This window comes from Mustela lutreola, chromosome 4 (assembly GCF_030435805.1).
Source record: "Mustela lutreola isolate mMusLut2 chromosome 4, mMusLut2.pri, whole genome shotgun sequence".
NCBI lineage: Eukaryota > Metazoa > Chordata > Mammalia > Carnivora > Mustelidae > Mustela > Mustela lutreola.
In genome coordinates this window covers 179,401,746-179,424,892 of record NC_081293.1, presented here as the reverse complement: position 1 = coordinate 179,424,892, position 23,147 = coordinate 179,401,746, and the positions used below count along the sequence as shown (strand labels likewise).

Below are 23,147 nucleotides of genomic sequence, written 5' to 3'. Positions count from 1 at the left end.
CACATGGAGTTAAATGTGACCTATTAAGCATAACGTTGCCCTATAAGTGTCTCCCTCCCCCCACCACTTTTTTTCCTCCCTCTCAAACTCCCCAGCTTGGTGCTCTGAGAAATGAGGAGCTCAGATCAAGAGGGTTTCATTTGCTCCTCAGACGACAGGATTACACCCCAGATCCTGTGGTCATGGTGATCTAGGTGTGGGGAAAGGCTGTTGAAGAAGCCCACAAAGACCCCATTCAGGGAGTCTGCTGCAGATATTGGGCCTGGCATGGCGGTGGCAGGGTGTCAAGATGGGGACATAGAGCTCTGGAGACTGACAATCTGGAAGGTTGGAAGCCCAGTGGCTGTTTGCTCTGCCCAAGCACAGCCCATTGTAGTCCTGGCTCAGCCAGCAAGTTCAGTTAACAGTTGACCTTGACTGTCAACTTCTTGGTTCATGGAGGGAGGGGCAGGAGAGGAAGTTGTCCACTATGACATCCAGTGATCTAGGCTTTCCTCAGGGAGTTCTGATCCTGAGTATTAGGACTAATCTTTCCTTGGCTCCTGGGGTGCAGGTCACTGTTCACCCTTGATTTGGGGAGCATTCAGGAGAGACCTGAACCACTCTGTTTTCAGGACCCAAATTTGGGCAAATCCCGGCCAGATCAGTACTGGGTTGAGGGTGGGGGTGAAGTTAGGAGGCAGGAGGTAAAGACTTAGCTGGCATGGGCGGAAGGGGACTGTGGTCCAGGGATGCATATGCGAAGGGCCCTGGAGTGGTGGGGATGCCAGCCAGGTAATCAGTTTAGGGGGGATGATCTGAATTAATCCTTGTAATCCCTGTACTCTGGCTTCAGCCTCCCCCTAATCCCATCCCATCAGATCATCCCCTCAGAGGATCAATGCAGCCATTTATCCCCCTTTACCCTTATTTCGAAAGGCCCATTAAAAAGAAAAAAAGAAAGTGAATATTTCAAACAGGCAGAAAAGCACAGTACAGAATATAACAACAAATAGCCATATACTCACCACTGAAATCCAACAACTGTTCCTTTTGCCGTATTTGATTCAGAGATAGCCCCTCTATTTATGGTTTTACAGTTTTACTTTATATGTTTATATCCACAAACAACAAAATATCGATTCGTGTATTTTAAAAAATCTCTCTGGGGGCTCCTGGGTGCCTCAGTTGGTAGGTCATGCAACCCTTGATCTCCGGGTCCAGAATTTGAGCCCCACTTTGGGCCTAGAGATAACTTTTAAATAAATAAACATTCTGCAAACTTTCTTCTTCTCTCCACATTTTTTTTTTAGCATATATCTGTATTTCATTTAGCTCTAATTAAGGAATTTTAACTGCTGAATATTATTTCAGTGTTTGAATATATCACAATTTATTTGTTCTTCTGCTAATGGGCATCCAGGCTGTTTCCAGTTTTTCTGTGTTAGAAAACAACACCTCAGAGGAGCCCAGGGTTTCGAGATTGGCCCACATGGGCTCCTGCTTGGCTCTCGGTGGGGAGGCTGCTTCTCTCCTTCTCCTTCTGCCCCTCCCCTGGCTCCACTTGCAGGTGTTCTCTCTCTCAAATAAACAAACAACTAACTAACTAACTACCTAAATAAATAAATAAATAAATAAAATCAGTGCTGTGCCTGTGTCTCTGGCATATACGTAAGCACTTCTTTAGTGTAGATACCGAGAAGTAGAATTTCTGGGTCATGGAATATGTGCACCTTAAACTTTACTGATTTTTACCAAATGGATCCATAAAGCAGTTGGACGAATTTACGTTCCACTAACAGTAGCTTTCAGGGCTTGTTTAAAGTCACTAACGTATTTATAAATTTCTCTGCTCACCATTCCTTCTTGCATTTCACTCCTTCCTTATCTGTTCCCTTCTTATGAAGGGTATATTTTAGCAGCATTTCAGTGAAAGTCTTTGATGAACATTCTCAACTGTCTTTATTTCATACGATTTAAATAGAAATGTAATGGGCATAGAAAAGCAAGCTTTCTCTTGACCTTTGGAAGATATTCTCTCTCTCTCTTTTTTTTTTTTTTTAGATTTTATTTATTTATTTGTCAGAGTGAGCACAGGCAGACAGAGTGGCAGGCAGAGGCGACGGAGAAGCAGGCTCCCGATGAGCAAGGAGCCTGATGTGGGATTCGATCCCAGGATGCTGGGATCATGACCTGAGCCGAAGGCAGCGGCTTAACTGAGCCACCCAGGTGTCCCTATTCTCTTTTTTTTCTATAGTCTTTTGTTGCTAATGCTGTCTTATGCTTTCACTAGTATCTTTTAACTATTCTTCCATATTTCATATCTCATCACTTTCCCCTCTACATATTTTGAATAATTTCACCAGCTCTATCTTCCCATTCACTAATTCTCTTATCAGCTGGGTCTTGTTTACTTTTTAATGCATCATTGAGTCTAATTTCAATGGTATGTCTTTCCTTGTGTTTTATTTTTTCCCTAAATAAGGTGTTTTTTTTTTTTTTAACAATGCAACATTTTCATTATGGTTTATTTTCTTCTCTTTAATAATTTTAAGTATATTTACTATGTAGTGTTTTTCATGTTGTTTCCTTATGTTGCTGACTCTTCCTTATGGTGGATTGCTTCCTTGTCTAGTTTGATATTTTATTGTGAACACTTCTTCAGTAGGTGTTTGTTTCTTCAGTGAGAGTTCCAATGCCCTATGTTATGAAACATTGCAACAGAGCACTTTTTTTCTTTTTTAATTTTTTAAAAAAGAAAAGGAATTTTTAATTTATTTTAGAGATAGAGCAAGCAAGAGCAGGGGGAGGAGCAGAGGGAGAAAGAGACAATCCTCAATCAGGTTCCCCATGGAGCCAAGTACAGGACTTTATCCCAGGACCCTGAGATCATGACCTGAGCTGAAATCAAGAGTCACTGCTTAACCAACTGAGCCACTCAGGTGTCTCAATGACAGAGATCTTTCTTGCTTCTGTGGGGCTATACAGTATTCCAAGGGTATTCCAGGTTTAGATTTAATTTCTCTGCTTGGAGATTGAGTGTCATAAAGGTAACATAAATCCAATGCAATACAAGCATCTGCTCAGGCTCAAGACTTTAATTTCTAGGATGACTTGTGTTTCTATTCCTTTTTGTTGGTTCCTTGGACTGGTGTGCATCATTTTTCATCTTTTTTCCATGGACAAAGTAGATCTTTGATGTTCTAAGCTTTGTGGAGGGGGTTCAGATCCAGCTTCTCATCTCTGGTGGGCTGAAGTAATGTATCTTATAACTAGAAGCACTAAAACACAGCCCCAGGTCCCTGGGTTTATATCTGTTTCTGAAACCCACCATGGGCCACTGTGACAGCTTCCTCTTCTCTTCTGTTTTTTAAAAAGATTTTATTTATTTTTAGAGAGAGAAAGAGAGAGAACAAGCATAAGTGGTGGGAGGAGAGGCAGAGAGAGAGAATCTCGAGCAGACTCCACACTAAGCACAGAGCCCCACTCGGGGCTTGGTCTCACAACACTGAAATCATGATCTGAGCTGAAATCAAGAGTTAGTCACTCAACCGAGTGAGCCACCCAAGAGTCCCCTACTTCTCTTTTCCTTGGCTTTGTATCCTTCTTTAATTCTGATATCTGGGAATTTCCTTCTTTTTTTTTTTTTTTTTTTTTTCAAGTAGGCTCCATGCCCAGCATGGAGCCAGTGTGGGGCTTGAACTCACAATCCTGAGATCAAGACCCGAGCTGAGCTCGAGAGTTGGATGCTTAACCAACTGAGCCACCCAGGGAATTTCTTTTCTTTTTTTTTTTAAAGAAAATTTTTTGCCCCATCCAAATATTAATTTTGTTTTAATGCTCTTTTTTTCTTTTAATTTTTAAAGTAATCTCTACACCCAGTGTGAGGCTTGGACTCACAACCCTGAGATCAACAGTCCCATGTTCTATCAACTGAGCCAGCTAGGCACTCTGATACTAATTTTAAAATCCTATTGTATTCAGCCTTTCTGTGTGTGTGTTTTAGGGACACTGGGTGAGGAGATAGCTACATTAGTTTAGTCTGTTGTGTTTCCAGAAGTTGGTCTCTACATTTACTTTTTTTTTTAAAGATTTTTAAAAAAATTTATTTATTTGACAGATAGTCATCACAAGTAGGCAGAGACAGACAGAGAGAGAGGTGGAACCAGGCTTCCTGCTGAACAGAGAGCCGGATGTGGGGTTCAATGTAGGGCTTGATGTGCAGCTCCATCCCAGGATCCTGGGATCATGACCTGAGCCAAAGGCAGAGGCTTTAACCCACTGAGCCACCCAGGCGCCCCTACATTTACTTTATCTTTAGCATTATTTAAAATAATCCCTATGTCTGTAAGGTGCATTACAGTTTGCAAAGGATTTTCGAATACCGTTTCTGCTTTAATCCTCCCAAAAACTCTAAGAAAAAAGTATTACTGTCCCCATTTTACCAATGGGAAACCTGAGACTCAAAATTGTAACTTTAATCCTACCTTTTGGATTTCAAATCCAGTGCATTTCATAGCTTGAGTTTTATACAAGGAGCTTGTCTTTTCTTGACCTTGGGCTCAGACCCACCCCCCAAACTGTCCTGGTTATTTACCCTTCACCTGAGGCCCTCCAAAAGGCTCTTTTTACCTAACACAATACAACTCTTTGACTCTTACCTTCTCTAGCTCAGCTCCTGATGCCAGTTGCCTCCCTCCCCATTTGGCCTCGGAGGAAATAATGGGGTATATGTGGGCCATGGCTAATGGGGAGAATGACTGGCAGCTTGTCCTTAGGGTCCTTTATCCACTCACCGCTAGGCCTTCTTTATGCCTCAACCCTAAAAGGGGCAGGCAGTGTATGTTGGGGTGCAGGAAAAAAAATCAGGAAAATAAGGGCTCGTCCGGGATTTGAACCCGGGACCTCTCGCACCCTAAGCGAGAATCATACCCCTAGACCAACGAGCCACTGATGACTATGTCTGGCCAGATGTGCCTTCCCTGCCACATCAGCAGCAGGCTCGGTTTGTGGTTCTTAGAGGTGGAATGTTCTCCCAGGCTGGCAAGCAGCCCAGGCGGGCTGTACTCCAGCAGGCTTTGCCTCTCTCCTGGTTCTCTCCGGCCCTCCCTGGCCTACTGCGGAGCCATGCACCAGCTCCAGGCAGAGCCCCCTCCCCAGGACCATCCCGTTCTTCCCCGGGGCTACCACGTGGACTTTGGTGGGGGTGCTGGTGAGAAAAGGCAGAGAAGAAGCCAGGGTCCAGCAACCTCCACTTTCCCAGGGATCCCCAGGTCAGAGGGAGCCCACACCCCGTGAAGAACAACCCTTCTTTCTTTCCTCATGATCAGACCACCAGAAAATAAAACCTCTACATCATCAGCCTCCTGGATGAGGAAGGAGAAGCCTGACCCACATCACCTTGACTGGAAGACATTTGCCGACTTAGTTTCTTCATCTGTCAGTCGGGGAAGGAACACTTGCCTGTGTGCCTTGCAGTGTAATTTGGGGAACAGGCAAGATGATGTCCATTGAAGGTGGTCTGCAAATTGTAAGATGCTGTACAAAGGAGAGGAGGGTGGGGGAAATACTCAATAGGAGAGTTGTTCTTTAATGCTTAATATGGGCTGGGCAGTGGGTTCTGTGCTTTGCTGATTTTTTTTTTTTTTAAGGCTTTATTTATTTATTTCAGGCAGAGAGAGAGAGAGAGAAAGAAACAGACGGAGAGCCTGATGTAGATCTCAATCCCAGGACCCCAGGATCATGACCTGAGCCAAAGGCAGTGGCTTAACCAACTGAGCCACCCAGGTGCCTTTGCTCTGCAGATCTTATCTAACCTTATAACAACCATGTGAGACAGGTCCTGTCTCCATCATAAGAATAGGAAATCAATCTGCATTTGGCTTACAAGAGGCACATTTATCTAAATCCGAAGGCTGTTTTAAACACAGTAGACATTGCTGCCCAGACTTTCTAGAAAACTAGAGATGGAATACATCCTGTAAATACTCACACTCCCTCCCACACCCCAGCCTGCCCTGCTCATCCTGCCCAGGAGGCTGCAGGAAAAAAAACCTGCCAACAGGCTAAGTGTGGCTTGGGTGGGTTCCTTCTGGCTGGGAGTTTCTCAGTGAGAGTGAGGGGGAGGATCAGAAACTGGGGTCCTGTGGGCGAATCCAGTGGGCCCTTCCAGGTTCTGTCTTTCATTCTTGATTGTACCATAGTCATCACTTCGCCTCCCCACCTACTACCCCCGGGCCCTGCTTGGCCACAGAAGGCAGAGCCCTGTTTTGCTGGTCTTTGGGGTCTAGCCTCGTGTCTGGCACTTAGCAGTCCTGCTGACAAGAGACTCCCAAGTGTTCCTATGCGCTGGGCTCTGTGTAATCACTTCACCAAATTAATCTCTTCTCAGTACAACCGTTAGTGTAGACATCACTTAGCAAATGTCTGTGGAATGAATGAGTGAGTGAGTATGTGAAAGAAACGTCTCAGGGGAGTACACAAAAAAATCACTCGTGGCAACAAATATTTGGGCTGATCCTCATCTCTTGGCTCTGAGTAGAAACCATAAGCCCAAAGAAAGCCTCCTGCCTTCCATCCTTTTTTTTTTTTTTTTTTGGCCTTCCATCCTTTTAAGCAGGCTTCCTAATGAGCCCAGCCCCCTCTTGGATAGACAGGAAGAATGGCCCCTCACTTTAGAGAGAGGATTGGCCAGCGTTCGTTTGTATCTGGGGAAGTTTCATGGTCTCGATCCAGGAGGGCAGGACCAGACAACCGGTTCTGCTAACTCATCGCGGCCAGGGACAAAGGCAACAGCTCATCTATTCTAAACCAAAGGGACTTTTTTGGGAAGCTGTTCCCCAGCTCTAAACTGCCTTATAAATAATAGCACAGTCGACAACACGTCATTCCATTACCTCAGCAAGCATTCCCTAAATTGCTCCTCTTGGTAAATGTGCCAGGAAGTGAGGTGGCTCCAAGAGAGGCTCCTAGGGGCTAAGAATGTTTCAGGGATGAGACGGGGCTTGGATTCCAGCCAGTGCTTCTCTCTAGGGGGTGCTGTTCGAATTTGAGGCAGGATCGTTCTTCCTTGTGTGGCCTGTCTGGAATAGTGTCCTGCCCACTAAATACCAGTAATCCTTTCTTCACTACCGAGACAGTCATAAGCCACTGCCCCCTCCCCAACACACTCCGCCTCCTCCAGGATGGCAGGGGTCTGGGGAGAGGAATCCACTGGCTCCGGCCATATGCTTTTCCCCTCAGGCTAAAATTACTGTGGCTCTGCTGTGGGTACTGTGACCTTGGGCATTCAATGACTTGATTGTCTGCGCTTAACAAGATGGAATTCTCTGGGGGAAAATCGTGGCTCTTGGAGCTTCCTCCCTTTCTTCCCAAGAAAGGGTGGCTTTTGGTCAAAATCCTCTGATGATTCCTCACATCCATGTCAGCATGTAGACCTTTTCTCTTATCTACTCATTTGTCTGGAGAACCCTTATGGGTCTGTATTCTACAGATTTAACGTTGTCACAACACAACATCTCAAGTTCACTGTCACCTCCTACGTATCAACAACACAGTGAAAGCCAACACTGGTTGCCTTGGGAGAGGGAACTGCATTGCGAGATAAGCTGATTTTCACTGTATATTCTTTTGTACTTTCTGAATGTTCAGTCCTGGACATACCTGTAATCCACTCTAGCAGCTAGAAAGCATGAACGTGTGGTCATATTTCAATTTAATTCCTGACTTTTGAACTCCCCACTGTTGTTCTCTTCTTTTTGCTCCTACATTTGATTTATGACTTCTTGTTGTGTCCCACAGATTCCCACAAATTTTCCTTAAATTACTTTTGGAAAAGGTAGGAGTATAAATGAATGAACTCTTGAATAGGGGAAAAAAAGGAAAACCAAAACACTGAAACTATTCAAAAAGTATCCTCTTTTTGGGGCTCCTGGGTGGCTCTATCGGTTGGGGATCCGACTCTTGGTTTTACCTCAGGTCACAATCTCAGGGTGGTGGGCTCTAGCCCTGCATCAGGCTCTGCGCCCAGAGCACAGTTTGTTTGAGATTCTCTCTCTCCCTCTGCCCCTCCCCAGCTCCCCTCTCTCTTTCTCTCTAAAATGGAAAAATAGAGGCACCTGGGTGGTTCAGTTTAGGTTAAGTGTATACTTTTGGCTCAGGTCATGCTCTCAGGGTCCTGGGATTGAGTCCTGCATGGGACTCCTTGCTCAGCGGGGAGCCTGCTTCTCCCTTTGCCTCTGCCAGCAGCTCTCCCTGCTTGTGCTCTCTCTCTGTGTCAAATAAATAAAATCTTTAAAAATAAATAAATAAAATTGGGGTGTCTGGGTGGCTCAGTGGGTTAAAGCCTCTGCCTTCGGCTCAGGTCATGGTTTTGGGGTCCTGGGATCAAGCCCTGCATCGGGCTCTCTGCTCGCTGGGAAGCCTGCTTCCTCCTCTCTCTCTCTGTCTGCTGCTCTGCCTACTTGTGATCTCTGTCAAATAAATAAATGAATCTTTGAAAAATAAATAAATAAAATGGAAAAAGTCTTTTAAAAATCCCCCTTTTTGTGGGGCGCCTGGGTGGCTCAGTGGGTTGGAGCCTCTGCCTTCAGCTCAGGTCATGGTCTCGGGGTCCTGGGATCGAGCCCCATGTCGGGCTCTCTGCTTGGTGGGGAGCCTGTTTCTCTGCCTACTTGTGATCTGTCAAATAAATAAATCTTAAAAAAAAAAATCCCCCTTTTTTAGACAATGAGAATGACTGGGAAAACAAATTCCCTCTGGACCATTTCTTCCATTTGGTTCAGGACATTTATATGTCTAAATCTAAGTCAGTGTTTTTTTTTTTTTTTTTTTTTTTTTTTTTAAGATTTTATTTATTTGACAGAGAGAGTAAGAGATCTCAAGTAGGCAGAGCAGCAGGCAGAGATAGAGGGGCAAGCAGGCTTCCCATTGAGCAGAGAGCCCGATGTGGGGCCCCATCACAGGATCCTGAGATCAGCACCTGAGCCGAAGGCAGAGGCTTAACCCATTGAGCCACCCAGGCGCCCCTAAGTCAGTGGTTCTTAACTGGAGGTAAAGGGGCAAAAGGGGGTGATTTTGCCTCTCAGGGTATATTTGTGTCTGGAAACATTTTGGTTCTCACAGCTGAGGCAGTGCTGGTGCCACTGGCATCTGATGGGTAGCAACCAGGAGTGCTGTTAAGCGTCCTACAATGCTCAAGACGGCCGCACGCCCTCCCCCAGCAAAGAATTGCCTGATCCAACGTATCACTAGTGTTGAGAGGGAGAAATCCTGGTCTAAATCTCTCTGACAATCTTCTGTAAAGCCTTCGTATACTATCACTTTCCCAAACTAATAAAGTGACTTTAACCCCGAAAAGGGCACTGTGTATGTCAAATGTACTCAAAATTTCTCCCGTTTTTGTATCATTACCCTCCACCTTTACCCCATGCCCCATTCTCAAAATCTTCCTGCTCCCTACTCCATGGCTTCGCTGACTCTGAAAGTCTGTTGTCTCCTGCGTCAGTACCAATAAGACCCTATACTTGGGTAAGGCTCTATCTGGCCTGAGTTGTCGCCACCCTTCCCACCCCTGAGTGCTGGGCACCAGCCCCATCTTACCTAGGGCTGAGTTGCTCCTAGCTTGGGCCCCTGGGCCCTCTATCTGAGGTTGGGTAGAATAAGGTGGGAAGGGACTGTTTGGAAAGGTTTCAGGATGGACCTAGGAGAGGCCATGTCTAGCTCAGGATTCAAGGGACATAGATGTTAGTCCTAAGGTGTGGCCTTTTGGAGTTTCAGATGGAAAGCCATGCTCCTGCCCTGCTCCTCTAACATGGAGGAATCGAACCCAGACTCTTTCTCTGTGGCCCTGGATAGCAGCCCAAACCTCTGCTCAGCTTTCAGACGCCCCAGCTCCTACCTTTTGCTGGGCTCCTGGGACATTTCTCCTTGCATAGCTCAGCAGGCAGGCAGCCTAGGATTGGAGGGGAGTTTGTGTGCGGAATTGAAGGCTTCCTCTTCTGGGGCATCCTTCCTTCCAGGGGACCCACCTTCCATCTCCAGCTACTCTGGAGTTCCAGACTCTGTCTTCTGACTCTTGGGGGGGGGGGGAAGTTTGGGATTTTCCACTGGAGTTTCCACCGTCCCCTGCCCCTTTAGACTGGGAAGTGCCCTCAGTAAATAATCCATTTGCACGTAGATGGTCCCCTTCATTCAATCAAGGATTGGGTCCTTTCCCTTGCTGCCCTGCCTTGGGGTACTTGATCGCGCTTTCCAGGAGTCGTTTTTCATATTTTGTTTATAATTTTTCCCTGTGGGGGGATTCATGGGATACAAACAACGGTGCCAACAGGGGCCACTTTTCACTTCCCATTGTATCTATAAAGTGCATCGCTTTTATCTCTGGGCTCAGGGACGCTGAGGGGGGGCAGGGGAGGGGGGCAGGGGACACATTTACAGGACTAAGGGCAGAGCTGGCCTCGCTGGGGCAAGCTGCACCGGCCAGGTTTTGAGTCCGGCTGTGAGAGCTGAGCAGGACTGGAGACCAGACACGGTGGTGACTTGGGCACTGCCGAGTTCAAGGTGGGGGGCCAGCGAGCCAACCAACCTCAGCCTGGCTGGGAGTGGGGGTTTCTGAGCAGAAAACCTCCCTGCGTAGACTCCACATTAAGAAACAGCGGCAGCATTGTCCCGTTGCCCCTGTACTGATCTGTGAAGGCCCTTCACTGAGGTGCTCCCACCCGGGGTGCTCCCCATTCCCTGGCCCTTCTGTGGCCCAAGGTTGCTTCCCAGGCTGGCTGTGAGCCCAAGATCTCTGGAGGGGCAGTCTCAGGGGGCACCCTCAGGGGTCACCTTCCACAAGGGAGCAGAAGGGAGCAGAAACGTATAGGGATATAGTCACGCCAGAAGCCAAACGGAAAGGCGGACCCTCAATAGTTCCATTGAAAGGACACACACACACAGAAAGCGGACACATCTCTGCTAAATATGGGTCAGCACGCATTTAGCACTCAGCTGCCGTGAGCCCACTCCTGTTCATTCCAGCAGCCAGCACTGCCTGTTGATTCTGAGTCCAGTATTTTATCCTCCCCAGAACACACAATCGGCTTTGGGGCCACAAAAGGTTTATCGTGGGGGCTTGCACATCTCTAATCTCAAACTTCATCCTTAGGAGGCTTAGGGTCAGTACTGATCATTCAGGGAGCCCGAAAGGGGCTTTGGAGGCGGGGGAAGTGGTGGTGGGACGGTAATCTATAAGAGGAATCAGAGAGGGTGGGGGACATCCCGTGAGTAAGATGTCAGGGGAGGAGGAGTTTTATCTGTTCAAGAACATCTCCTTGGTGGGGCCATGGGATGGGCCTCAGTACCACATTGCCCCGGTCTGGGCCTTCCGCCTCCAGGCAGTCTTCATGGGCTTTGTCTTCTTTGCAGGGACACCACTCAATGCCACGGTGCTGGTGGCCACCCTCCGCTACAAAAAATTGCGACAGCCACTCAACTATATTCTGGTCAATGTGTCCCTGGGGGGTTTCATCTACTGCATCTCTGTGTCCAGCGTCTTCATCGCCAGCTGTCACGGATACTTCATCTTTGGGCCCCTTATTTGTGCTTTGGAGGCCTTCCTGGGAACTATAGCAGGTACTGGCAGGGAAGGAGACTTGGGGGAGACAAAGAATTGCTTCAGGATTGGAAGCAGGGGCCAGAATGTTGGGTTTGAGTGGGCCCCTAAAAGAGGAGCCGGGGAAAAGGGAGTTTGGTGTTCTTTATCATTGGGGTACAAAGCAGCCGGGACTAGAAGTTTAACCAAGTCCCAAACTCCACACCAACCATCAGTCCAATACCTTCTTTACCCCTTCTTGCTCCACCGTCTGTAAGTCACGCTGCTTGCCAGGCTGGGTGGGGCTGTCTACCCCAATTACTCTCACGTTTCACTACAGGTCTGGTGACAGGCTGGTCACTGGCCTTCCTGGCCTTTGAGCGCTACCTGGTCATCTGTAAGCCCTTCGGCAACTTCCGCTTCAGCTCCAAGCACGCACTGATGGTGGTCCTGGCTACCTGGACCATTGGTATCGGCGTCTCCATCCCGCCCTTCTTTGGCTGGAGCCGGTGAGGGTGTAGGGCAATGGTGCTGAGCTAGGAGCTCAGGTTGGTGTGGGTGGAGAGAGTTGGGTATGACCTTAGTCTTTGACCTTTTAAAAATTTATTTCTTTTAGAGAGAGGGCGAGGGTTGGGGAGGGTCAGAGGGAGAGGGAGTCTTACGCAGACTCTGCCCTCAATGTGGCACACGATGTGGGGCTCAGTCTCATGACCCTGAGACTGAGCCAAAACCAAGGGTCAGAGGCTTAACTGTGCCACCCCAAACGATGTGGGGCTCAGTCTCATGACCCTGAGACTGAGCCAAAACCAAGGGTCAGAGGCTTAACTGTGCCACCCAGGCGCCCCTAACTTCCACTTTTAAAGAGCTGGTGGAGTAGGTGAGGCTGTGGGAGGCAAGTGCTAACGTTCACCCTGCAGTTGGAATTGCTATAGCCTCAGCTGGTAAGGGCAGAAACTGCCCCTGCAGGGAGTCCTGGAGTATCCTCTAAGTGGAGAGCACAGTCCAGAATCTCAGCTCCCACTCCACTCATTCTTGTGGTGAGCCCCGCAGTGGGTAAGTGCTTGTCCGGTGGGTGAGTGCTTGGTCCCTTGCAGGTACATCCCTGAGGGCCTGCAGTGCTCCTGCGGCCCCGACTGGTACACTGTGGGCACCAAATACCGCAGCGAGTACTACACCTGGTTCCTCTTTATCTTCTGCTTCATTGTGCCTCTCTCCCTCATCTGCTTCTCCTACTCGCAGCTGCTGGGAGCCCTCCGAGCCGTGAGTGATTTTTGTGAGGTTCGGGAGGGGGGCAGTCATGGGGCTCCAAATGAGCGGGAAGAGTGGGTAAGGGCTTTAGAACAGGAGACCTCTGGAAACGTCCACAGCCAGGTAGAGGGGATATCTAAAAGCAGTGAAGAAAGTGGGGGCAGGGAGTATGATGGAATGGTGGGAAGAGTAGGGCTCAAATGTGTGGTAAGAGATTCGTGTGATCCCTTCCTAAGTCACAGACCAGAGAGCCGTCTCCACTCGCCTTCCTCAGGGAAGGAGAGCAAGAGGCACTAGGCCAGAAGCTGGGACAGAAGAGCGGCCATTGGAGGGGACGCCCCCCTGGTAGGAAAGGGTGGAGATGTGGGAGTTGAGGGCCAGGGAGAAGAGAATATTCCTCTGTGCTCTGCCCAGGTTGCAGCCCAGCAACAGGAGTCTGCTTCAACCCAGAAGGCCGAGCGGGAGGTGAGCCGGATGGTGGTGGTGATGGTGGGGTCCTTTTGTTTCTGTTACACGCCCTATGCTGCAATGGCCATGTACTTGATCAACAACCGGAACCACGGGGTGGACCTACGGCTGGTCACCATTCCTGCCTTCTTCTCCAAGAGTGCTTGTGTCTACAACCCCATCATCTATTGCTTCATGAATAAGCAGGTAAAGCTCTCTATTTACACTCCTATGAAACCCCGTTGGTAAGACCTGGTTCTTTTCTAACAACTTTTGATTCAGAGCACCTTAGACTCCACTCAAAAGGTTCTGAGGGTTGAACAAGGGAAGCCCTTGGTAAGCACAGGGCGATGGGTGCGGTTACTGAGATAAGGTAACAGAATCCAGAGAAAACATAACTTGAGCCATAAAAATCAGTTTGCTCTGAGGGGCAGGATGTGAAGCGAAAGGAGTTTTTCTGAAAAACTAATAGATTAATCATTCTCCTAAATTCCTAGTCCCTCCATTTCAGAAGCTCTAAATCCTTTCCCTTCCAACTGCCAGCTTGCACGATTGTATGCAAAAGCATAGGAATCCAACACATTCATAAATCTCTAATACAGCTCATCACCTGAAGGTACCAAGTGGCCTCCTAATCCAAATTCTGTATCTGAGCTAATAAAAACCCAAACTTAGATGAATCTAAGAGAGTTCTTCTCTTATGGGGCAAACTCCCTGCTTTGAGAATGAATAGCTATTTTGTTTCCTCAGTCCACAAAGACGGATTCAAAACTTCTGGATGGGAACAAAACTGGCAATTCCTTCCAATTGGGAGCACCCCCTAATAATGGTGGGGTGGGTGGGCAGGCCTACTCTGGCCTTACTTTTGAGTATTTTGATGAGGCAAGTGCTGCTTGGCGGTTTCCTGACAGCGAAGCCTCTGAGCCAAAATATGTAGGAATTATTAATGTAGACCCAGGAATAGCTCTAAGGATTAGGCATTTGTATTCAAAACCACCTGAGGAGAGGACACCTGGCTGGCTCATTCAGGTAAGCGTCTGCCTTTGGCTCGGGTCAGGATCTCTGGGTCCTGGGATAGAGCCCCGTGTCAGGCTTCATGCTCAGCATGGAGTCTGTTTTTCTCTTTCTCTGTCCCCCTCCCTCCACTCATTCTTTAATAAATAAAATGTTTAAAAGGAAAACCAACCAACCATGTGAGGAGATCCTGGGTATAAGGCATTGCACGAGGCTTTGGGAATACAAACCAAGAGATCTCTTTGTCCCCCGTATTTCTTGATGTACTTCCTCTGTACTGGTCACAAGGAGCTAGCTCCAATTCCGCCCTTTCCTTCCAGTTCCGAGCCTGCATCATGGAGATGGTGTGTGGGAAGCCCATGACAGACGATTCTGAAATGTCCAGCTCCCAGAAAACAGAAGTCTCTTCTGTCTCTCCCAGTCAAGTTGGCCCCAACTAAGGAGCCATACTGGCTTACCTGCAGCAATTAGGATTTTACATTTAGAGAAATTTCTTCTCTCTCTCTCAAAAACCAAACTAACAGATGCAGAATAAGATGGGAAGGGAATAGTGGGAATTCAGGGACTCAACTTTCCATTTTCCTACTGCTCCTTTCCTACCTACAAAGCTATTGTTCCAACTGGGTCTTCTTCAGGTCACTCCAAAGGCCATGTCAACAATCCTCAATTTCTACTCCTAAGTGGCATCATTCATAACACTTGGAGAACTGATTAAGTATGAGGCCACGATAAAGGAGTATGGATTTTTCAGTGTATGGATAAGCCACTAGGGAAATTCAAATCAAAACCACATTGAGATATCACCTTACACCAGCTGGAATGGCCAAAATTAACAGGATAAGAAATAACAAGTGTTGGAGAGGAAGTAGAGAAAGGGGAATCCTCTTACACGGTTGGTGGGAATGCAAGTTGGTGCACCCACTTTGGAAAACAGTGTGGAGATTTCTTCAGAAATTAAAAATAGAGTTACTCTATGACCCTGCAATTACCCCAAAGATACAGATATAGTGAAAAGAAGGGCCATCTGTACCCCAATGTTCATAGCAGCAATGGCCAACTGTGGAAAAAACCAAGATGCCCTTCAACAGACAAATGGATAAAGAAGATATGGTCATTATATACAATGGAATATTATGCCTCCATCAGAAAGGATGAATACTTAACTTTTTGTATCAACGTGGACAGGACTGGAAGAGATTATGCTGAGTGAAGTAAGTCGAGCAGAGAGTCAATTACATGTTTCACTTACTTGTGGAGCACAGGGAATAACATGGAGGACATTAGGAGAAGGAAAGGAAAAGTGAAATTGGGATAAACCAGAGGGGGAGATGAAGCATGAGAGATTGCAGACTCTGAGAAATAAACTGAGGGTTTTGGTGGGGGGTGGGGTGGGTATTAAGGAGGGCACATATTGTATAGAGCACTGGGTGTGCTGCATAAACAATGTTGGAATGCTGAAAAATATAAAATAAAATTAAGTTGTTAAAAAAATAAACTTATCTTTTTTGTAATTTTTTTTTCCTTATTGGGGGATCTGTTCTGAGATGATACATTTGGAATTAGAACAAACTTAAACACCCTAGAAATGGGAGATATAAAGAAAAAACCAAAACCTTGAGTAGGCCCCAAATATAAGTTTGAAAGACCGTCTTTATGCCACCACAGCCAATAACCCACTAGTTCTGGCAGGGACAGCCATATACGGAAGCTCCTGAGCCAGCATGAATTATTCGAGCTCCTCCCACCGAATTTGGCTAAACGTACACATCTGTCTTAAGCTGCATTATTTAGTAAAGTTAACAGTTAATTCCCTTCATGTTCTCAAAATGTCTATGTACCTCTTAATATCATCTATAAACTATAAACCAAAATGTTCAAAAAACTTGATACTTGATGCTTCCCTTCTGAACCCCTTGAAAAAGAGCCTTGTTGAAATAAAAGTCAAGATAAATGCTGTGTGTGCGTTCAGGAACGGCTTGTGTTTGGTATCAGGTAATTCTGTAATGAGCAGCTGGACTCCCCTCCAGTCATACAGCCTGAGGAAAGCAAAGAAGGGAAAGAAGGGGTCCAGCTGCAGTGAGGAAGATGCCAGAGAATTTCAGAAATAAAAAAGGAATAGCTAATTTGGGAGAAGGCAGACCTTCTCTGGGATGGGGAGGAAGCATGGTAGAACTTCTAGACCTCCTTTTCTTGACAGTTTATAGCACCCATCTTTCTAAGCAAGGATTCCATTTCTTAAGAGAATAAAGGACATACTCATACCCCACCATGAATGTAAACAGTTTTATTTAGAAACAGATAGGTACCTGTTTGCATTATAGAATATAAAACTTGGTTTACACTCTATAAAAAATAATCAGTATCCAAATTTAAGAGAGCTAGCATTCACAGAACACACAATGTGGGTGTGTAGCTACTGTTCACCAGCCTCAGGCTTGACTGAAACCAAAAAGATAATCCGGGGTCATCAGAGGTTAGAGTATGCTTGCTGCTGAGCACCCAGTATCCAGAACTTGCCATTTCAGCATATGAAGGTTTGCTTTCTAAGTGCATAACTTTAACATCAGGCCTGGGTTCTCTGTACCTAGTGAGCTGCAAGGTCCTCCTGCCCCTCCATTCATGATGTGCCCTCTCTAATCCTGGGTTGATGTTATCATCTTTGATCTTCTGAATGATAAAAATGGGGAATCTGGAGAGCAGAGAATTTACATTCCCCTATACTGGGGTTAAAAAGAGTGTATCCACTCTCAAGAGCTCAATGCAAAGGCCAGGATCAAATTACGTTATAGTCTGGCTTTTAACCAGGCCAAGTAGTCCACTTCAACATGATCATGGAAGACCAAAGGATACACCTAGGTTCAGATTATAATAATCACCCAGCACCACCTGAATGTATTATCCAGAAAGATATATGAAATAATAAAGGTTAGATATACATATATTTATCTTAGTAACCTGAGGGCTAAAAAGGTTTGAAATACAATAATTCTTCTCAAAAGAGGTCCATCTGTAAGAAAAGGACCAAAAAAGACAGAGTTCGTGTTACATAAACTATGGGTAAAGGTGAGTTGGGAACAGAAGGCGGCTTCTTCAGCTCTTTCTACAACGTCCCTCTCTTTGACAAGAATTGGCAACCTGCTGATCCACGATAAACTTTTCTGGGGGCAGCGCAGAGAGGGGGCAATGGGTCAAAGGCAAGAAAGTTGAGCTACGGTCCTCAAACCAAAGAGTCCTCTTGTAGGCCCTCTCATCTTTGAGTCTGAGTTCAAGCTCTTCAGCTGACACAGAAATAGGCCTGGTAGTAAGTGGTCAGCATTCTGAGGTATGAGGATCCCTGGTAAATTCAGCAGCATGTGGTTTTTGGAAACCAGCCCACAAGATAAGAACACTGCAACCAAGCTCCTAACTAATACTGCTATTTAACCACTGTCTGAAAGAGAAAGGGAAGAGAAGGAAAAAAAAAATCCCCAATACATTGGGAGGTTGTAAGCTTCATATAAGGTGGCCCAAATAAACTCTTTATTTCATCTCAGGGTTTCTCAAGAAAACCCTCATTTGGTGATCATTTCTCTCATTAAAGGCACTTTCAATGAAATGACATAATTGAAAAGGAGTACATTTTAACTGTAGTGAAAGCAAGATTAATTCCTAGGAACACCTGGGGAAAAAGGAGCTAAACGGGGCACTTACAGTGATTCAATAGGCAAGACAGTCTTGAGCACTTCAACAGATGCACACCCTAAAGAAAGTGTGTGCCCTAAAAACACTTGTACTTTTCCCTTAGTTTTCCAGCTGTTTCTATGTAGAGCTCTGTAAAGAGATCACACTCACTTGATTGATTTTCAAGACACTGGCCCTAACTCTTCCCACACAGCTGTGCCTGGCAAAATTAGCGAACAGCTAGTCCTACTGGGAAGAAAAACACTGAATGAAATCAAGTTGAGCCAAGCTTTCTGACAGCACAGGGATCTGTCCTCGCCCAGATAATGCCACGATCAATTGCTGGACTGAGAGCAACTGAATGGAATATGTGGCCCCTACTACTTACGAAACACTTTTCAATAAGCAAGATGAAGTGTTGTCTCTCTAAATAAAATAGTGGGGTGTATTTTTTCCCTTTTCTTTCTCCTAAATATCTCTTATTGATCTCAGGCTTAAAAAATTAGTTAAGTCAGAATTACAAAAATTATATGGCAAGGGTTGAGAAAGAGTGAAGGGCTATCGTCTGCCTACAGCGTGAGTTGAGGATGTTGATCCTTCATATCATACTCCCAACCAGAGAACAGATACAAAAATAAACACACCATGTTATACATAATACAAAGTGTAAATCTACAAACACAAGTGTACTAATTAGAGTTGTTCCTCAGAAGCACAGTTCCCTCCGGTACCTCGAAGAGGAGGAGGAATGGGGACGGGATGGTTTTCATTACACCTTTTCAGGTCTTAAAGTTTGTAATAACAGTCTCAGTAGCGCAAACAATTTCATGTGAAACCAGAGGCTGTAAAAATAAATTACTTTGGAAGAAATGTGGATTCCTCTGTCTGCAGCTCAGAACTCATCATGTCGTACTAAGGCCTCACCAAAATCTGTGGCCTGGCTGCCCACAAACAAATCATACTTGTCAACAATCTCCTCCTTGGTAAGCTTGCCGTCCTGAAATTAGAGAGAAGAGTAAATTGAGGAAAAAACGATTTCCCATTCCCAATTTAGCAACACCACTATAAAACAAAACGGGGTTAGTCAGGATTTAAGATTCAAATTCCTACTAAATTAATGTGAACTCAACCTTCACCCCCAAGCCTCCACAACATACAAAGAGGGAAGAAAATAGCAATTAACACATTTTTCTTATCAAGAACGTTAAAAGTGGAAGGGTGGAAATAGCATAGCTCAGTAACTTAATGCATCCAGCAAAATGTGGGCCATCTCCTATGTATAGGTAAGAGACAGGAAGAACTGGGGAAAATACTTTAAAGTGAATCCAGTCATTGCCTAACAGGAACAATAAAATCTGCTAATGTCCGCACGAAGTTTTCACCCCTGCTATGCCTTAGCCAGCAACAGATTCCAGACACAACCCCTAACAAAGGCTCAGACACTCAGCTCAAAAATTATCTAGGCCAGATTCACAAGGGATAACCTTGGGAGTTTCCTTTTCTCACATATCTCGAGACACAGCACCTGGCTACTGAAGTGACTGCAGCAAGAACTCAAAACAGACTGTCCCTTAAAACGGCTCAGATAAGACACCGCATTTGAAAGCAAAGACTGGCCTAGACTGGAGAATGTTCAGAATACAAAACCCTCCATCTTTAGATCGATTTTCAGCCTACTCTAGGCAGAGCATTCAATTGTTGAAAAGGTGACGGCTTAGTGAGACTACCACTCTTTTTATGAAACAAATGCCTCAGATAAATGATCAAGAAAACTTTTAACAAGCTCCAGATAAATGCTGATTTATAACCTACTACAAAGAACTTAATTTTAAAAAATGTATTTAAGAAGGAAATGACCAACTCTGAGCATGCAAATGAACCTGTAATAGGTAAAAGCACAAAGGAAACAACAGAGGGAAAAAAGCAGAGAAAATTTCTTGGGGATCTGAAGATGACAGATGATGCACACTGGACATACGCTACATACAGAGGTTCTATCCTGAAGCCAAATGCCTCCAATGGTGTGAACACTACTGGGCATAGGGATTTTTTTTTTTTTTTTAAAAGATCTCATTTATTTGACAGAGATCACAAGTAGGCAGAGAGGCAGGCAGATAGAGAGTGAGAGAAGGAAGCAGGCTCCCCGCTGAGCAGAGAGCCCAATGTGGGACTCGATCCCAGGACCCTGAGATCATGACCTGAACCGAAGGCAGCGGCTTAACCCACTGAGCCACCCAGGCGCCCATGGGCATAGGGATTTCTAAAATGAGATCACCTAGCTAGCACTGCCCTGTTAATTTTCAATTGTCGACTTAGTATTTGTAGCAGACTTAGACCAATTAAGACCTTACATGCTCTATGTACCTCAATAGGAATGTTTTAGGCAATTCCCTAGAAACAGACTTCGATCACTACCAGGTTGTTTGGGCCTAGCCAGACTTACCTTGTTCTGGTCGGATTCATAGACTAGGTGCCTGGCTTCTGCCTCTGCATGATCATAGTCTGAGGGGAGAATCCAGTCTTTGGTCTCTTCCTTGTCCATCTTCCCATCACGGTTCTTATCTCGAAACTCAACAAACTGTTCTCTTTCTGTCTTTACCCACTCTGGCTCATCAGCATTTCCATCATGGCTGTACATGTCACCTGCACACACATGTACATAATACAAAAGGTAAGTTTGTCTTTTTCTCAAGACTGCCACATGGTAATCTGGCTTAACTCTTCTTGCTCATCCATCTGCCTGGAACCTAGTAGCAATTACAAAGGTATTTTAGGTCAGAGAAAGCAAGGCATTTTCCTGAGGCTTACTCAATGACCTTATAACAAGAATATTTCCAACTGCTTAATATACTTAATAGCCAAAATATGGAAAGAGCCCAGATGTCCACCAACAGATAAATGGGTAAGATATGGTAAAGTCATACACTGGAATATTACTCAGCCAGCAAAAAGAATGAAATCTTGCCATTTCCAACAACTACAGAGTATTACGCTAAGCAAAATAACTCAAGAGAAAGACAAATACCGTATGATTTCACTCATATGTGGAATTTAAGATACAGAACAGATTAACATAAGGCAGGGGAAGGAAAAATAAGATAAAAACAGAGAAGTAGGCAAACCATAAGAGACTTTTAACTATAGGGAACTGAGGATGGGGGACAGGATAATGGGGAGATGGCCCTCGACACAAAGAGCACTGGGTGTTATATGCAACTGATGAATTGCATAAATTCTGCCCCTGAAACTAATAATACACTATATGTTAACTAAACTGAATTAAAATTAAAAAAAAAAAAAAGAAGAATGTTTCTAGTAGCTGATTGTAATAGGAGTGCAAAGAGAATCCTTAGCCCTCAAGAAATGCAGAAATAAAGGGCAATGACTAGCGTCCAGAAAGATAAAGATTAACTTTTAAAAGATAGCTGTTCCCTACAATCCATTTCCACCCAAGGTAGCTAGCTAAACGTACTGCTACTAGAAAGGTGCTATTTTAAATTCTAAAGAAAACTTTAGAAGTGTATGCTAGAAACCCAAACCAATTACTAAGTACTTTTAAAAATGTATCTCTAAAAATGATGGCTATATATATGCTATAATGTCCATGATCACATTTCAAAAAATGAACTTTGGGGACTATTGAATACTCAGTCCAAATGTGACTTTCCTAATTATCTTCTGAAGTTGGTTTGTTCAGAGGCACCTGCAAAGCTCAGTTGGTCAACCATCTGACTCTTGCTTTCGGCTCAGGTCATGATCTCAGGGGTGTGGGATCAAGACCAGAGTCAGGTTCTGTGTGGGGCATGAAGCCTGCTTAGGATTCTCTATCTCCTCTCCTCCTACCAGCCCCACCCTGCAACTAAAATAAATAAATAAACAAATAAAGTTGGTTTGTTCAAATTACTTATATGAACACTATAGGCAAGAAGTTGCTATGGTACTTGAATTTTACTAGATTTATATAAGAGTTAAGGTACTTTAAAATTCAGTATTATAGCCGAGAGAGATTCTTCACAATTGTTTAAATGTCTACTTAGGGGCGCCTGGGTGGCTCGATTGGTTAAGTGTCTGCCTTCGGCTCACGTCATGATCTCAGGGTCCTGGGACTGAGCCCAAAGTCAGTCTACCTGCTCAGCAGGGAGTCAGCTTTTCCCTCTGCCTCTCCGTACCCCCACTCCCACTTGCTCCCTCAAATAAATAAATAAAATCTTTTTTAAAAAAATATGAACTTCTACTTAAATACTGTAGATGCCAACTTTAAAATGTGTAAGGGAATACTGTTTGGCAAAATTCTTTCAGAATTATGTGAGTGAAGAGGTCTGAAGACTACTGAGTTTACTACATCGAAGTAAGTGTATGTGCACTGCATACAAGATATGGGAACACACCTAATATATGTCTAGCAGTTCTTTTTTTTTTTTTTTTTTAAAGATTTTATTTATTTATTTGAGAGAGAAACAGTGAGAGAGAGCATGAGCTAGGAGAAGGTCAGAGAGCGAAGCAGACTTCCCATGGAGCTGGAAGCCTGATGCGGGACTCGATCCCGGGACTCCGGGATCATGACCTGAGCCGAAGGCAGTCGTCCAACCAACTGAGCCACCCAGGCGTCCCATGTCTAGCAGTTCTAAGGAAAGGTAGCTATTTAGTTGTGATAAAGCTAATTCATACATTGAAACCCACAAAATAGAGGTGGCTCAGGTAGCATGGCCCACACCACCGATTTGAACCCAAGTTAGCCTGCGCTTAGGGGAAATACCACCCTGCAAGGAAATTTAACATATGCCAATCACAATTCTCCAATTGCACAATTGCAGCTTACCTGACCCTAGAAAACAGGAACTGCCAGCCCTACAAGGAAATCCCTAGCCTTCTAGCCAATCATATCTGTTTCTGTTACTACTTCTAATGCTTTATAAAACTCACTTTTGCCCAAAATCCCTTGGGGAAAGTGCTCCACTGCTTGTTAGGCATTGCACTCCCCAATCCGTGGACTATTTTACCTTGAATAAAGGATGAACTTGTTACTAAACTATATTATTGTCATCTGGTATTGCTGTCTTTCTGAATTTGAGGGCTAAGAGTAGACCCTTTTTTAAAACAAAACAAAACAAAAAGAAGGAATGACTCAAAGTAGGACTTCCTAGTTCTTTATCTATGTTACAGCACATTCAGAAAATGTTTTTGTATGAGCTGCTGGACTAGCTCTCCTGCGGGCCAAGAAAAA

At 45.1% G+C, this 23,147-nt stretch overlaps 2 protein-coding genes and 1 non-coding gene across 4 annotated transcripts in view; 1 reads left to right on the top strand and 2 right to left on the bottom strand.

Moving 5' to 3' along the window:
- Window positions 1-4,856: 4,856 nt before the first annotated feature.
- On the bottom strand, window positions 4,857-4,928 carry TRNAP-AGG (transfer RNA proline (anticodon AGG)). Its single transcript has one exon. It is a non-coding gene; the product is annotated as a tRNA-Pro (tRNA).
- Window positions 4,929-11,249: 6,321 nt separating this feature from the next.
- Window positions 11,250-15,715, top strand: OPN1SW (opsin 1, short wave sensitive). The gene is made up of 5 exons (XM_059171804.1): window positions 11,250-11,595; window positions 11,895-12,063; window positions 12,649-12,814; window positions 13,217-13,456; window positions 14,584-15,715. Exons 1-5 carry the CDS (start codon window positions 11,253-11,255, stop codon window positions 14,701-14,703), a joined length of 1,038 nt encoding a protein of 345 aa, XP_059027787.1. The 5' UTR covers window positions 11,250-11,252; the 3' UTR covers window positions 14,704-15,715.
- An 817-nt stretch (window positions 15,716-16,532) lies between these two features.
- CALU (calumenin) overlaps window positions 16,533-23,147 on the bottom strand; it is a 30,787-nt gene continuing 24,172 nt past the window's right edge. For both annotated transcript variants that reach the window (XM_059171802.1, XM_059171803.1), the window contains exons 6-7: window positions 20,367-20,566; window positions 16,533-18,920 (exon numbers count right to left, since the gene is read on the bottom strand). In XM_059171802.1, the coding sequence (XP_059027785.1) occupies window positions 18,816-18,920; window positions 20,367-20,566 (305 nt within the window). In that variant the 3' untranslated portion in view covers window positions 16,533-18,815. The remainder of the gene's footprint in view (window positions 18,921-20,366; window positions 20,567-23,147) is intronic.